At 28.1% G+C, this 16,434-nt stretch overlaps 1 protein-coding gene across 6 annotated transcripts in view; it reads right to left on the reverse strand.

Moving 5' to 3' along the window:
* LOC111626587 (arginine-glutamic acid dipeptide repeats protein-like) overlaps positions 1 to 16,434 on the reverse strand; it is a 51,904-nt gene that overhangs the window by 15,146 nt on the left and 20,324 nt on the right. For 5 of the 6 annotated variants that reach the window (XM_023370024.1, XM_023370021.1, XM_023370018.1 and 2 more), the window contains 9 exons: positions 15,680 to 15,772; positions 15,371 to 15,573; positions 13,737 to 13,868; positions 11,907 to 12,196; positions 9,524 to 11,455; positions 8,266 to 8,413; positions 5,477 to 5,790; positions 3,438 to 4,113; positions 2,860 to 2,990 (listed from right to left, as the gene is read on the reverse strand). In XM_023370024.1, coding sequence (XP_023225792.1) covers positions 2,860 to 2,990; positions 3,438 to 4,113; positions 5,477 to 5,790; positions 8,266 to 8,413; positions 9,524 to 11,455; positions 11,907 to 12,196; positions 13,737 to 13,868; positions 15,371 to 15,573; positions 15,680 to 15,772 — 3,919 coding nt within the window. The remainder of the gene's footprint in view (positions 1 to 2,859; positions 2,991 to 3,437; positions 4,114 to 5,476; positions 5,791 to 8,265; positions 8,414 to 9,523; positions 11,456 to 11,906; positions 12,197 to 13,736; positions 13,869 to 15,370; positions 15,574 to 15,679; positions 15,773 to 16,434) is intronic. The other variant, XM_023370023.1, reaches the window with a different exon arrangement.

Consider the following 16,434-nt stretch of genomic DNA (forward strand, 5'->3'; position numbering starts at 1 on the left):
AAAAAAATAAGAACAGAAGTGAATAAAAAAATGGCCCTCAAACTAAAGTAACGTCGTATGGTGAGTTTTTGTTCGTATCGTGGAGCAAAAATATGTTCGAATTTCATGTCGTATCCTGAAAATTTCGTATGCTGGGGCGTTCGTATCCTGAGGTACCACTGTACATGATAGAAATAAGCCCACGTTATTTATTATTGGCCAGAAACTGACTTCAGAATCACCCCATGAGTGGCAAGAGAACTTCACAATCTGCTTGAAATTTAAATTTTAGACCTACGGTCAAACTTTTCATAAGTTGAATGCTTGTAAGTAAGCGATCTCCCGTATAGGGTCTTCCAAAATAAATGCTACCATTTTAAATTACTTTAATTATTATCCGAGAAGTACGCAGCGTACACCAATTGATAGAGTAACTTCCTGAGTTTTGTCTCCTATCTGCATTCAAACATTTTATCTTCTACTACCATAAACAAAATGGCAACTCTGCAACAGGGAAGGAGTTTTGTGTTCTGCAGTTCACAAAGTCAGAATCATTCGTCGCCGTGCAATACGAGTAATCTGCAGGAACTATAGAATTGTGGTTTCTGTGGGAAGCGTGACAATGAATATGCCATAGTGAGTGTAGGAAAAATTTGAGTAACTATCTGTTACTCAAATTTGTGTGGATGTGTGGTATAATGTGGTGTTTGAGTAACTATCTATTGGATGTGTGGTGACAAGGGCATGCATTGAGAAATTTGAATGTGCAAATTCGAAAATTGGACAGTTTTCCAATGTATTTATGTATATTACAATGTTCTCAAATAATAATTAACATAATTACAATAACTTAAAATGGTAGCATTTCTTAACAACATTAAAACTAATCTGGAATAATGGAAAATGACTTGACTGGATCAGGACTAATTAGTTCTGACTTCATTAAAAGTGACCAAATCTCAATTAATTGACTTTTGGGACACCCAATATTTTGATAAACTAATTTAGTCTTCATTTTTAATGTGTGTATTAAAATTATCGAATCCTATCTTGTATATGTATATAAATAAAGAAGTGATTTCTTCTCCTTATTGAGCTTTGCTTAATAAACATTTTTAAAATAACTCCAAAAATTTATTTAATCTGATTGTGTGGTTCTAGTTGGAAATCATTCTCTAATCTTAACAATTTTTAATGTTCAACATTTATTTTAAAATCATTTAAATAGGTAATCCAATAAGTAAAAAAGCATGTTAATATATCATAATTTCAAAAAATAAAATAAAACGTTAGTTTTAAATTATGAAAAAAAACATAAATGCAGTATATTTACAGTAGACATATATTCATTGTATTAACAGATTTCAACCTAAATTGTTACCATATTCTATTCTCTTTTTGCTAGCATTATATTTTCTTAATTTATTAAAAATGGAAAAATGTACCATTGATGAGAAGAAACAAAATTAAACGACAGTATTTAATTAATAGCATGTGTAATGTTTAACTCTAAGTGAAGTTCTTTAAAGACAGAGAAAGAGAAGTTAAAACTATACTTACAAAGTAATGTTTTATCACTGCAAACACTTTTTCATAAATTATTGCAATTTCTTATAAATATAATTTTAGTCAAAGAATTCTAATAAGTTACAGAAAGTCAAAGAACAATGATTATCATTACACTATTATACTTTTTTTAAAAATCTTCAATTTAAGTAGCAGTTAATAGTACGAGGGGTGTCCGATATTAAAGGTACGAACAAAAATTACACTAACATTTACAATTAATGAAAATATTTAATACATTTCACAAAAAACTACATACTTTTGTTTATTTCTCAATATATGGACTATACTCCCTATGTCAAATCAAACCAAACTGTGTTGGTATAGCAGAAGTCCTGCAACATCCTCCATATAGTCCAGATTTAGCCACCTCAGATTTTCATTTAAAGAAATTTTTGGCAGGAAAGTGCTTTACAGATTAGGAGGAATTGTGAGACACCATTCTGGACTACTTCAAACAACTTAGCAAGCAACAGTACCATGAAGGGATGTTCAAACTAGTTTCACGCTGGGATAAATGTCTCAATGTTTACAGAAATTACGTCAAGAAATAAACAAAAGTATGTAGTTTTTTGTGGAATGTATTAAATATTCTCTTTAATTATAAATGTTAATGTAATTTTGGCTTGTACCTTTAATATTGGATGCCCATTTAAATATATTAATTAATAAATAAATTGTATAATTTTCTTCAATTTTGTAACGTAATGTAAATAAAATTTATTACTGTAAATCAGGAGTTTGCAATCCACTTACTATTGACCTGAAGGGCCAATCGATTCATTCGAGAGATTGTCGTCAAATTAATTTTATTCGTACATAATAACAACTTCCTGTATCTGGTGTGACACTAGACTAGGATACACTTCACCAACACGATTATAATAGTAAATAATGAAAATTCATATATCTTTAAATTTTAGTAAAGTAAAACATAGAATCATGTTTATTAAAAAAAATTATTAGTATTCCTATCTGATTATTTTATTTTATTTATAATTTTTTCTTATTCTATATCAGTGTATAAAGAGTTGGCAAATTAAATCTAATTTTGGAAAGGTGTAAATAAGAAAATAGGTTAGGAACCCTTTGTTGTAAAACAAATCATGTGAAATGAATTATAAACAGAGAAGTTTGTGAATCATATTCTTTGATGTCATAATCTTCTAGTACAGTACTTCTGACATAAAGGAATAATCAACTAAAAAAAAAAAATTGCGAAAAATACTTATTTGTGTAAAATAAATAAATTAGTGTGAAGTCTTTCCTTTGTCAAACTTGGCTTTATTGTAGAAAAACTTTTTAAATTCTTACCGTAAAAATTCCTCGTGTTGAGGGATTAATTGAGAAGGATGAGGAATACTGCCACCCATGTGAGCATATCGCTCGCGCTCCAACAGCATTTGTCGTTGTATCTGCTCTTGGTGAGCTAACTGAGCTGATAACTGAAAATAAAAGCACGGTTTTAAATTAATATGCAATTTATAAATGCTGACGTGAAATTTTAAGACTAATTTTTTATTTAAAAAAAAATTGAAATTAACTTACTATAATTATCTTCATATGAAAACAAATTTAGTTGTACATACCTTTACATTAAATGTTCCAAAAAATTCATGAATTAATATACATTAAATTATTAACTAATTTTTAATATTCTTGATTTATTTACATTATTCTTAATTCTGTAATTTTCAAACATCGAATTTTTACTTTAAGGAAAGTAAATAATTATTCAGAAAGAATAATTTTGAATTAGGATGCAGGATTTCATTTCTTTTCAAAAACTTCAAATAAAAATTGCCATAGAATTTTTCACTGCTTAAATTTCATTTGAAAAACACTGCTGTTAAAATTACTTGTATTTGAAGCAATTAATTATTTAGAAATACCTGATGAGCCAGTTGATCTTCATATTGTGGCCTCAGCATTCCAGATTGAGGATGCAACAGCTCAGATCTTTGCAGAATACCTGGTCGTGGTCCTGTATATCCAGCAGGAGGTAGTAATGGGTGAGGTCCAGATGCAGGATGGCCAGAAGGATCAACTCCTGTATGAGAAGATACTCCCATAGCAGCAGCTGCTGCTGCTGCAACAGATACAGGATCATGTGGGTGTAAATGAAGATGAGTGTGGGCATGAGCATGTGTATGAGCATGGGTATGTAGTTCAGGGGTGATACCTGCCATTTGGAGACGAAGTAGAGGATCTGTGCCCAACATCAGACGTTCAGAATGTACCCGTTCTGCCGATAGGCGATCAATGGCAACTTCCGGACCCGAAAGTGACGTTGCGATACCTAATCGTTCTAGTCGTTCTCTGTCATTCGGAGGATAGAGTCCAAAGGGAGGAGGTATTCCCGAAGATGGACCCGCAACCATGTTGGGTGCGGGTCCACCCGGCATTGCACTGTAGCGTCTTTGCAATTCTAACCAATGAGGATCAAATGCACCGCCAGCTACTGCACCGGCCATTCCAGGAGGAAGACGTGATTTCAGTTCAAATTCTGCTTTTAACTTGTCCTGCAAGTCACGTTCCCTTTTCTCTCTTTCTAATTCTAATTCAAACCTACGAATAATATAAGATAAATTTTAGTTCACTTAAAATTGGTTAAATACTTTCAAAATCAATAACAAATTATATTTTTATATAGGAATTACTTCTTAAACAGAAACAAAGAAAATTAGCAAAGTTTTACAAACTTTTAATTAATATGAAGCTCTTAAATATGAACAAATTGAAATTAAATCATTTAATTTAATTGGCTAAATATTAAATAAAAATACAAATATTTTTATAAATATTTGTGTGATATAAATTAGTTAATAAAGTCATCCACAACATTAAATGGTAGAAATTTTATTAAAAACATGCGAAAGAATTTTTGCCAAACTTAAATGAACTTGTAAAGTTAACAACTTAAAACACAATAAAGAACTTGCCCCATAAAGCACAGTTTAAATTGCAAATTTTTAAAATTAGTTCTGTTGTTAAAAAGTGTATAGATATAACAAAATGAGGGCCTCACATACGGTACAGTACATGTAGTATTTATTGTATGGTTAATAATAAAACTAGTCAATTCATGTAAAAGTGCTATTCCATGTTTTTATTAAAATTTCTATTTTTTGATGTTTTGGATGACTCTTATTAACAAGTGCAGTAAAAATGTTTATTCTTAATCGTACAATTTTACATTATTGTTGTATTTGCTACATAAAGTTTAATAAAAAGCAATAATTACAATATCTTGATATTTATTTATTAAAAAATTTTGAACGCATTTATTTAGAGAAGTCAAATTATAATACAATATTTAATTATTAAATAAAACTGTCAAGAAAACAATGAATTATAAAAAAAGTATTCTCATAATTGGAAGAAACAATAAATGTCTTCATATTTTGTCCTTTTCAACAGCTCAGGAACACAATAGTCTTTACAGTAAAGTTGACCTTTTATTTGAGGCTGCTCATCCATTTTCATATTAATTAATAAACAAAATTGCCAGTGATTGGCAATTTTATTTATTAATTAGTATATTTTTATATTGTGCCACTGCCCAGGAATTTTTAAGTGTTTTTGTATACTGAGGTAGATGAGTAGCATCAAATAAAGGACTCCATTATAAAGACCAGTATGTTCCTGAAATGTTCAAAAGGACAAAACATGAAGACATTTATTTTTCTTCCAATTATGTGAATACTTTTTATAATACTTAATTTATCCAAAGAATTACTACTTTATATAGTTGATTTTTCTAAATTAATGCATATAAATTTATTTACAGTAACGAATACAACAAAGACAAAATATCCTAAGTAAATATAATTAAAAATATTGGCAACTATGTAAAAAATATGCAATTAAAAACATGTAATATATGATATGTTTTGCTTTTTAATCAGTTAAAATTCAAAGTATACGTTACCTTTCCCTTGCTGCAGCACCGTACATTCCTGATGACAACTGATAATGAAGAATAGGATCTATTCCGTGAGGTAACATTCCTAATGGGATACCGGCGTTCCCAACGGAAGGTATAGGTCCTCCGACAGACGTTCTCGTATAGCATGGTGAAAACGTAGCATGCGGTCGTGCATATTCGCTCAACTGCCTTAATGCCGGGGTATCGTGACAGCTACGAGGAGGGATGCGATCGAACGGACTGAGATGATTATCACCGTGTGAGATGGAACCAGACTTACAATCCAGGCCAATACCCCTTTCCGAGACCCCAAGTTTCTAAAAATAAATCAAAAAAAATTTTTTTTATTAATATTTTGTCTTAAATAAATGCAAGGAAATATATTTTTACATGCAGAAAAAATTTATAACAGTGCTATAATGTATAGTATTATTATAAATTATTGTATATTACAATTCTAATGGATAAATACAAAAGTTTTCTAATGAATGATTATATAAAAATATATAATTGAATTAAAAATCAAAAGTTTAGAACCTAATTTAAAATCAAATGTCTAAATCTAAGCATATTTACCATCGTCACAATATTGCTAAATTTAGTGAACGGCAGTCAAAAAGTTACCTGCTAGTTTAATGCTGTATTACTGGTACAAATAAACAATGATACACACAAATCTTACTGAAATTAATGCTGAAACTAAAATTTTCATACCCAAGTAGGCAAGATAATTTGGGTAACAATTTCTCAACCTGTGGTTTACAGATCCACAAATGTGTTAGTGAAAATACTTGAGTTCTCAGAAGAAAAAATTTATTATATCATGGAATAACTTAACTTCATTAAAAACATCCACTAAAGTTTAAATTAAAAAAATATATAGCCTCATTCACCCTTGTCTAGTATAATAAATATCAATCAGCAAATTCAAGTTTTAAAAAGGATGTGTTAAGCAGAATTATAAATTTGAGAAAATCTTTAATAATCTAACATTGATAACATTTTTCAACATATCTTTCAACCTGCTCTAAATCCAACCATAATTATGCTTTATAACAATTGTATTAGGAGAGGTTTTAATGAACTAATCTAAGAATGAAAACAAAGTGCAAAACATTATAAACTGTGTAACAAAAAAGTTAACTTCTGAATAAATCTTTTTCCACTTTATTAACCCTTTAAATGTGTGTACCTGTGGTATACCTGAATACCCAACATTCGGAACTAACTCAAATACCATTCAAATCAGCATTTCAACCCATTTATGTTCAATATGTTCATCCTCAACTTAAATCCTGATCATCCTTCATCACATCCCAGAGTTCAACTTCTCATTCTGAAGAATATCTCTTGGAATATGATTTTGTATGTTCTACCTTGATATATTTCTGTGAAAAGGAATCTCAGCAATTCAGATCTAGAAAAGTATGAAGTTCAGTAGATTCCCTTCCACAGCACAAAGATTGTTGAAGTTAAGAACATATTGAACGGAGTGTAATAAATGGATTAAATGCTAATTTTAATATTCAATTGTAATAAAATACTAAACTTGGTAGATAGTAAGTATAGAGGGGCCCAAAACCTATCTTTGTAATAGTGCTAAATTTAATATCTCATCTAAAATACTTGCATATATTTAAATATTTCATTAATATAGATGAATATTTTTTAGCACATTTAACAGATCTATGTAATTTATATAAAATAATACCAAATAATTTGATCAAATGTTTGTCTTGTATAATTTTAAGTTTGAAAGGTTTTATATATATTATTAATGATTTCAGGAATATAGATTTAGAATAACAAATACTAACAAAAATAATCTTAATATATAACTGAAGTTGTTACAATTTTTAACTTCTAATAACAATTCTAATCAGCTTTTTTACTAAAATAAATTTCTAGTAAATTAACGATACGATATAATTATTGCATAATAAGCATTAAAATTTATAATTATTATCTGGCAAGGAAAAAAAAATCAATTTTTTTTAATAAATTATTCCTTGAAATTTGTATTTTAAGAAATGTTTTTTGATTTGTTTTCCCAAAGGAGGATTTAGTCAGTACTCGGAAAGTTATCATGTTTGTAACACTAATAAAACAGATTTGTGTGTTTATTCCTTGTTATTCATTTACTACAAAAACAGAACCTTCAAGAGCACATGTGGACCACTTGTGTAAGCCAACAAATTTCTTTCACAAAACTTCATTCGTTAAAAAAACTTCCTGAAATAATCGCATTTTGAGTCTATCACATTTCAATGCTTTAGTTGTCTGACCTATTTTAAACTTCTTCACTTGGATATAATGTCAACAAGCAAAAGTGGAACTGTAATTCCATGAGGCTAATTGTAACTTTTCCCCTATTTTTTTCAATTTAGAATTCTTAACTATTCTATTTTTCTGTAAGGTCTTTTATAATTCTACATTCAGTGAAACCATTTTTAATAAATATCAAATATTTATAGAAATTTTTAAATTGCCGATGGTACCATTTGTATATATTTTTTTTATTTTCTGTACTTTTTAGTGCTAAACAATTTCTTTTAAATCATTCCGTACAGGATTTTTGTTACACTTTCATATTATTATGATAATTTCTTAATAAAGGAGAGATTTTTTTAATTATCATCAAGTATATTGATAAAATTAATAAATAATGTGTTAATAATATTAATAAGTTAATAAATAAATATTTTGGAATGTGTGCACGGTATATATTGTATGTATATAGAGATATTTTTAAATTCAGCGTTTCATAAACAAAATTAAAATTTTTAACTTACCGCTTTATTTTCCTCCCTTTCTTTCTCGGCAGCTTTTCTTGCCCGTTCCTCTCGCTTTCTTGCCAAGCAAGAATCAGGAACGGGTTTGAAAGTGAGGTCAGTTCTTGCACAAGAATTACAGTCACCACGATTCCAATGCCGTAAAAATCTATATACAAATCCAACAAAATACCAATTAATTTCTCTTTTTAATCATATTATAAAGTTGACTTAAAAACAGTAATGGATTATTATTTAAAAATTCTTTACATTTGATATTTATTACTATTAACCATATGTGGTTTTCTAGATTTGAAATTGTTGCGTAGATATTCTATATTTGAAATAATTCATAAGCACATTTTCAAGTCATTTAAAACAGTAATCATATTTTAAAATAGATGTCGATCATTTAGAACTTCACCAGATAAATTTTGAAAAAATTTAATTTGATAAATTTATAACTTTGGGTTAAGAAATCTCTAACTAGCTTTTGTTTAAAGATGTTATTTTTAAATTTAATCTTTTTAAAATTTTCAGAAGTTTAAATTTTTATTAGTATTATAACTTAATATATTTACTATTTAAGATGATTTGTACAATTTGAAAGCATTAAAGTTGAGAAAGGGACGTGAAATGTGAAAAGAACATCACTTTAATGTAAATATAAGCAATAACTAAATGAATACAACTTTAGAAACTGAAACCTTTATCATCCAGCATTAAATTTATATCAAAACAAATGTTTTTGGCTAATTGAATTAGCCACCATCAGATTCCAACGTAATATAAAACCAAACTTTAAGATTATGTTTTTGTATTTGATCAGAATCTAGCGATAGCTAATTAAATTAGCAAAAAACATTTGTTCTGATGTAATTTGTATGCTGATATTAAAAATATTAGCTTCTAAAATAGAAACTTTTGTATATATTTAATGATAATGCAATCTAATGAAAAATATTCATAACAAAACTATTTGTTGTTTTAATTATTTTAACTTTCTTGATTCTACTTTAAGAATCAAAAATAAAATAAAAAATACCAGAGCAAGATTGTTCAATCTCTTTTAAAATGTTCTCTCTTAATAATTATATGACAAATTATAGATGCTCGTAATAACAAATCAATAACTTGCAACATAACATAATTAATAATTACTGTTATCTTTGTTGATATTAATAGTTACAGTTATTGATTTATGACGATTATGCATTAATTCTATGTAAGAAAGTTTGAAAAAATGATAAATTTATTTGTAGCACAATTAAAAACTTACATGGCCGATTGACTACGATGGCATTCTGTATCTTCCACCTTTGGTTCTGGACTAGGACCACGAGTAACTGAAAATGATTCTTGTTCTTCATCTTCTTCATTGCCACCATGATGTACTGGGGGTGCGTGGTGGACTACTCCACTATCACTATCACGTTTGCCAGCAATCCCTGATACTATTGATTTTGATGCATGAGTTTGTGATGGATGAATAGTTGGTGGAACTTGTGACTGGGAGGCAGAAATTTGGGTAGAAGATAAAGAACTTGATAACACATGTTTGGAAGATTGAGTGACTGCGGTTGAAGTTAAGGGTTGTGTTATAGAAAGGGATGTTGCTATTTTATTGGAAGAGGAAGACACTGGATTTTCTGATGATGATACAGGCTGTTGTGAATAGGCAAAATGATGCTGGAGACCACTAGATGGATAAATATGTGAGGCATAAGGATGATGGAAAGCATATGGTGAATACGACTGTTTTGTCATATTTGAAGAATGAGGCGAACCAGATTTATCAGTTCGATTCAACGGATGAATGTTGTTATTAGAACTAAGATTATCTAAATTAAGATTTGAAGGTGACGAGACTGAAGGTGCTTGAAAACTTGGAAAATGTGAAGAAATATTTGAAAGACAAGGTTCTGGTGGCTCCACTTTTATATTATGAGGAGAAGGTCCTGGATATTTATGTGATGATGGTGAAGCAAAAAGTGTTACTTGTTCATTTTCCCTGAGTGTTGGAGCCTGCTCCATAACTGTTGATTTAGATTTATGAGGCGAAAAAGTGAGACATACCGGCTGCCCAGAAAGTGGGGAAGAAGGCGAGTGATGTGGGGAAGAGGTAGATCTTACTTCTTCCTTCACTTTCACCATTGGGTTTAAAGGCACTACAGATGACGTAACATTACCTTCAAAAGCACTGCATGTTGAAGTAGAGAGAGTTAAATTACTACTTTTTACTTTAGTGTCTGTCAAAGTAGTTGTTACTGGAAAAGCATTTTCTGTAGATGATGATGATGGTAAAGCAGTTTTAATTCTATTTTCCATGGGATTAGATGATGCTAAGAACACATTATCTATGGGCGTTATAGGTCCTAAGTTACTTTTTATTCGATTATCTAGAGCGGAATTTACATAAATATTTTCCACAGCGTTTTGAACAGGTAAATTGTTCTTAATTCTGTTATCCATTGGTGCTGGTTGTGATATGAACATATTATCAACAGATGGAATAACACTATTCTTCATTATGCTATCTGCTGGTTCTGGAGAATTTTTTGTTACTTTCACAATACTATCAATTGAAACAGGCAATGGTTTTGAACTTTTAACTGTATTTTCTGATATAGATGGAAGCACACTAAGATCTTTTATGCCACCATTTGCAATAGGAGTCTGTCCTTTTGTTGTGCTTTCTACTGCAATTGGTGGTGTTTTGGTTTGTTTCAAACACTCCACTGATGTTGGAGTAGACACATTGCTTCTAATCACACAATCTAAAGCAGTGGGCGAATTTGAAATTGCTTTACACCCTCTTTCTGGCAGATTTTCTACATTCACAGAATCTAGAACAGTTACTGGAAGAACCTTATTTTCCACACTTTCTTTTCTAGAAGGTGGTCTTACATTTTCTCCAACGGGAGGCTGACTATCACTCTTCTCTATCACAGTTTCCATTACAGAAGGCAGACTAGGTTCTGTGTTCATGGTGCATTCATTATTTTGTACCGTGGGTTGAGTCACATCCTCATCTTTACTTGAATTTGTGTCCTGTAACTGACAAACAGTACTTACTGTCTCTGCTTGTTCTGTTTTTATTTGTTGCACTAATGGAACAATGCTGTCTGGAGGAAGAGGCTGAACAAATGTATCTTTTGGTATAGATGAATTTGTAGTACTGTCTGATAATTTTTGAGCATCATTTTCAGATCTATTAATTAAAAAATTATTATTGATTACATAGTATTCAAATTTTTAAATTTATTTTAACACATATGTTATATGTAAATAATTAAAAATAGTGACATCACAATTTTTGCTCTTCTTTTTTCTAATTTATTATTATTGACCTTTGATATAACAGACTAACAGAGGAAACAGTGAACCAATAATACCAAGTGCGTACTGTATCCAAAGTCAATTATATCAAGATTCATAAAATTGAGGATCAATAGAGCTAAATATATTCATTATGTTTCATAACATTAAAACAATTATACAAATTAGATTAATTATTAAATTTATATAAAACATTTTTAATTATTTACAAAGATCATTTAATATTCAACAGATTTTATATAACTTATCTATGTCATTAAGATAAAAACAATTCTTATCATTTTCAGAATCAAAAATTAAATAAAAAGTTAAAATATATTTACTTTTCGTTTGTGCACTCAGCTGTCGAAGGAAAGGGTGGAGGTAAAGAGGGATCAAGAGGTGAGCATGGAGAACTAAGTCCATCACCTTCTTGTTCTTCATTATCACCTTCGTGCCCATTCTCTTCATTTGAAATACTGCTGCTTTCGGTCGTGATAGATTCTGATGGACTGGTTGGTTGGTCGCTTGTGCAACGTTTCCTCTGAGAACTTTTTTCTTCTTCACATTCCGGTGTATTCTTTTCTTCCCGTGCTCGTTTTTTACCTTTCGCTGGACTTTCCCTTGTAATTTTCTATTCGGAATAAAATTTTAAGAACTTTTAAAATCTAATCCAAATCAATTCTGATAACAGTATATTACTAAAAACAAAATGATATTTTCTTTGTTTATATGATTCAATTAAAAGCTTATATTTTTAAGCTTTTAAGCTAAAAAAGAAATGTTTTCATTTAATAACTCAAAATTTTAGCAGTTAAATCACAAACTGTACATCAAAGATAACATAGGAACAATTTCTCATTACAATTAATTCATTAATATATAGTTTCTAAACAATAATAATAATAATTAAATTTTAATAAAATCATTTTAAAATATTTTATTGTCTTAAATTAATTTAACTGTTTTCACAGAGGTGTTACAAAATTATTGGAATGAAAAACAAATTATAATTTAACTAAAGTTGTTAAGTTGTAGCAATTTGTATAAAAAGAAAAATCCCCAAATTCCAGAAACTGTCTCCGGTTTTTCCTGTTTTTAATATTTTTTTGTAGAAACAATCTTTTGAATAAAGCAATTTTATTAACACACCAATATAATATAAACCAAATTTATAGATCAATAAATAAATAAATTCAAAAAATAAGCAAAGTTCAATCAGTATTAGACCCCATTTTTATTGATTCTGAAATGTGTCCTCAGTTGGATTGTAAATGTTATGGTCAGCCTATCCTAGTTCAACTTAAAAATTGTCCTTTCCTAGTCATAACTGGTCCTCTAACATTTTTAATTATGCCTCTAGGATATAAACCCATTAACCTAAATAGTTAAAAGGAGATAGATAAATACTTATACTTTAATCTCTTTCACACAAAGATTTGTTTTTCCAACAGGAAGAGTGGTTTACAATTAGAATTGGATTAATTAAATAACTTAGAAAATTCCAAAAGAGAATAACAAATTATTCTGAAACTTCCGTCCTTTCTTATGAAAATTCAATTTAATTAAACTAATTTTACTAGTTTAAGTATTCTTACTGTTTTGATTGTCATTAAATTATATGGTAATTTTTCAATTTCTTTCATTTTTTTCTTTAATGTTATTTTAAACTGAAAAATGAAAAGTTTATGAAAGATACAACATATAAAACTTGAATTTGCCATAAATTAAATCTAATTAACTGAGTTATTTTTAGTGTATACGTATATCCTAAATTTTAAATTATCCAGTAGTACTGTACATATATATAGGACTACTGGATAATTTAAAAGTTTAGAAAACTAAAGATTATTTATAAAATTAAGGTCTCAGTAGCAGCTTAGATTACACCTGCGCCACATAATCCTTGCCTTTAGGCAAACAGTTGGCCATTGTTAACTATTGTTGTTCCTGACAAAAACTGTACCTTGGACCAAGCTAGAGGCAAGTCTGAACAACAGCTTTAAGCCTATTACCGGCTTTGTTTCTGTAATAGACCATAAAAAGCTAAATTGATTTAATTCAATCACTGTTTGTATTCTTAACATTTATCTTTTTGTGAAGAATAATTGAGCAGAACAAATTATCATTGTGAGTTCACTATCACAAAAAAGGGATTTAAAATATACTAAAACCTTTTTCTTCTTATCTTCATGTTTATCACCATTGCCAACTGCAGTAACACCAGGTGATTTCTGAACACTTCTTGTACTGTGAGTATCTGAATTGAAGGGACTACTCACTCCTCTTGATTTTGTCTTTTGTGACTGCAATAAAATATATTAATTATTTACATTACCAGACAGATACTTATTGTTATTACAGACAATACTAATTTTGAAAAAATAATAATAAAATCTTAAAAGTTATTTAACCTCACACTACACGAAATAATTTACACATATTATTTGAAAGTCTTTAACATACTATAGTTATTTAATTAAAACATTTTTGATTTTTATTGCTTTGTTATGTCTGTGTTAGGTAATGTGATATTATTTAAAATTATATATATATATAAACAATCTAAGTGCCATTTTAAGTATTGAATTTTCTTTATGATTAGTATTTATGAGAAAATATTAAAATTCTCTATACTTATAAATGATGGAAAAGTGAGTAGATATAATTTTAGAATTATTTTTGTTATATAAAAACACATTTTTAGATTACTTTGAGATATTAGCATGCTATTAATTTTTTATATATGGCAGATAATCTTTTTTTCGCTATACTTTTATCTATATCTTACTTTTGTTAAAAAAAGAATAAATTTTATTTTAACAATATTACATAGCTAAACCACTTCACTTTACATAAATTATGTTTAATGAATATTCACTTAAATTTTTAATGTAAAAAAATATCAATGTAAAAATAGAAAATTATTATTATTTTGCATAATTTCAATAAATTAAATCCATTATTTATACTATATTTTTCGTATTTTGTTTATGTTAAATATTTGTTAACATAACAAAAGTTATTTCATACTGATTGTTAAGGTGATTGAGCTTCCATTTTCAGTTTTACATACAACTTATCCTAATGAATATTTGAACAGATTGAATTTAAAGACAAACGAAATGAAAGAACTGAATGCAAAAACTTACGAATTGTCCAAATATTATATTTAAATCCAAGAATTAAAAATTAAATGAAAATATATAACAATGAAATGATCAGAAAATTGTACATGTTTCGAATAATTTATAATAAAATATTTAAATCTGTCAACTTCAGTCTATCACTGATATGAATTATATAATTAAAAACACCAATGATATAGATTCAAAATTGTGCCTCATTTTAAAGTCAGATATTTTAGACTGTTTCAGCTAGTTTCCATATAAATAATGCTGTTAGAATTTTTTTAATATTGGAAAATAGCAAGAGAAAAATAACAAATTTTAGCATTATCAAAAAACATGTAGTTTGATTTTTTTTAAACTGTTTTTACTTTTGAGTTTTTATATTTTTCATTCATTAACCTATTATCGTCATAAATTATGATTTTCATTGCTAAAATTTTCGAAAACATTCATATTCTTTTGTGAAAATGTATTCATGTATTTATAATGAATTAAGAGCATAATGAGTGAAAAGTTAAAATATTATTAAATAAAAATACGAGTGATTTCATCAGTATGAACAAATGAAAAATGTGTGTCAAGGTTAAGAAACTCATTATTTGAGAAATTACTTATTGCATTGTTTATACGTTTTGTGTTTTATGTTTTTTAAAACCATATATAAAAATACTAATTACCTCTTTACTTCTTCTGGTTCTCATAACATGTTTACCATTGACTGAATTATTATTTTCTTCTTCTTTTACGGGTTTAAACATGAAAGGAGGAGGTTCTCTAGGCTCCGAGAGAGGACGTTGTTCACCATACTTTTTGAAAAATAGCCTACATTCTGTACATAACAAAGCGTGATCTTTTCCAGCGTGATGCCAATCTTTAGAAGCTAATAATTAATAGAAATTATATTAAATTAAAAAATAATTATAAATGAATTAATTATTAAACTTTAATATTTCAAAATAAATATTTTGAGAAATAAAATCTCTCACTTGTAGTATAGCAATGATGACAAGCATATCCACTTAAGTCTCTGGAATCAGAATCATCCGAATCTGCTTCTTCACTAGCTGAACTTAAATCCACTATAATAAATAATAAATATATCATTGAAAAAAATACATTCTTTCAAAAGTTATAATTAAGATTTTCTAATTCATGACTTAACGAATACCTTTAACAGTTTATCATAATTTTAAAGTGTATTGTTTAAAAGTTAAATACTGTTTTCATTTTATAAGAAATAATAATAACTAATATATGAAGATAGCAACAATACATAAAAAAGAAAAAAAAAACAATTTTTATCCACAGAAATCCTTTTTATTTTTGAAAAAAACATGTAATATTCTAAGCTCTGTCTTCAGTTTTCAGTCGCATTCTGTTACAGAATGCAATTCAAAAGTGAAAATATTTTGAAGCCAAAAAATTCAATAGATTATCAAATATTCAAACTTTTTTCCAAATTATCTCAGTCGCGTCATATATAATGTAACAATTTTCAAAAAAATAAGAATGTAAATTCTGAAAAAAAAATATATCTTTTTTTTATTGTTTATAATGAGAATGCAGTTTGATAAGTATTGATTTCAACTATAAAGACACAAAACAATTTAATTTATTGTTTTGTTAAGTCAGAATATATTATTAATGATAAAATACAATTAGTATAAATATTACTTTTCAAAAAAGACAAACAAGTTTCCTTTTTTTAATGCTAGCAATCATTTTGTCTATATCAGAAGAA

The sequence above is a fragment of the Centruroides sculpturatus genome, unplaced genomic scaffold, assembly GCF_000671375.1.
Source record: "Centruroides sculpturatus isolate CEXI.00-Female unplaced genomic scaffold, Cexi_2.0 scaffold304, whole genome shotgun sequence".
Classification (NCBI taxonomy): domain Eukaryota; kingdom Metazoa; phylum Arthropoda; class Arachnida; order Scorpiones; family Buthidae; genus Centruroides; species Centruroides sculpturatus.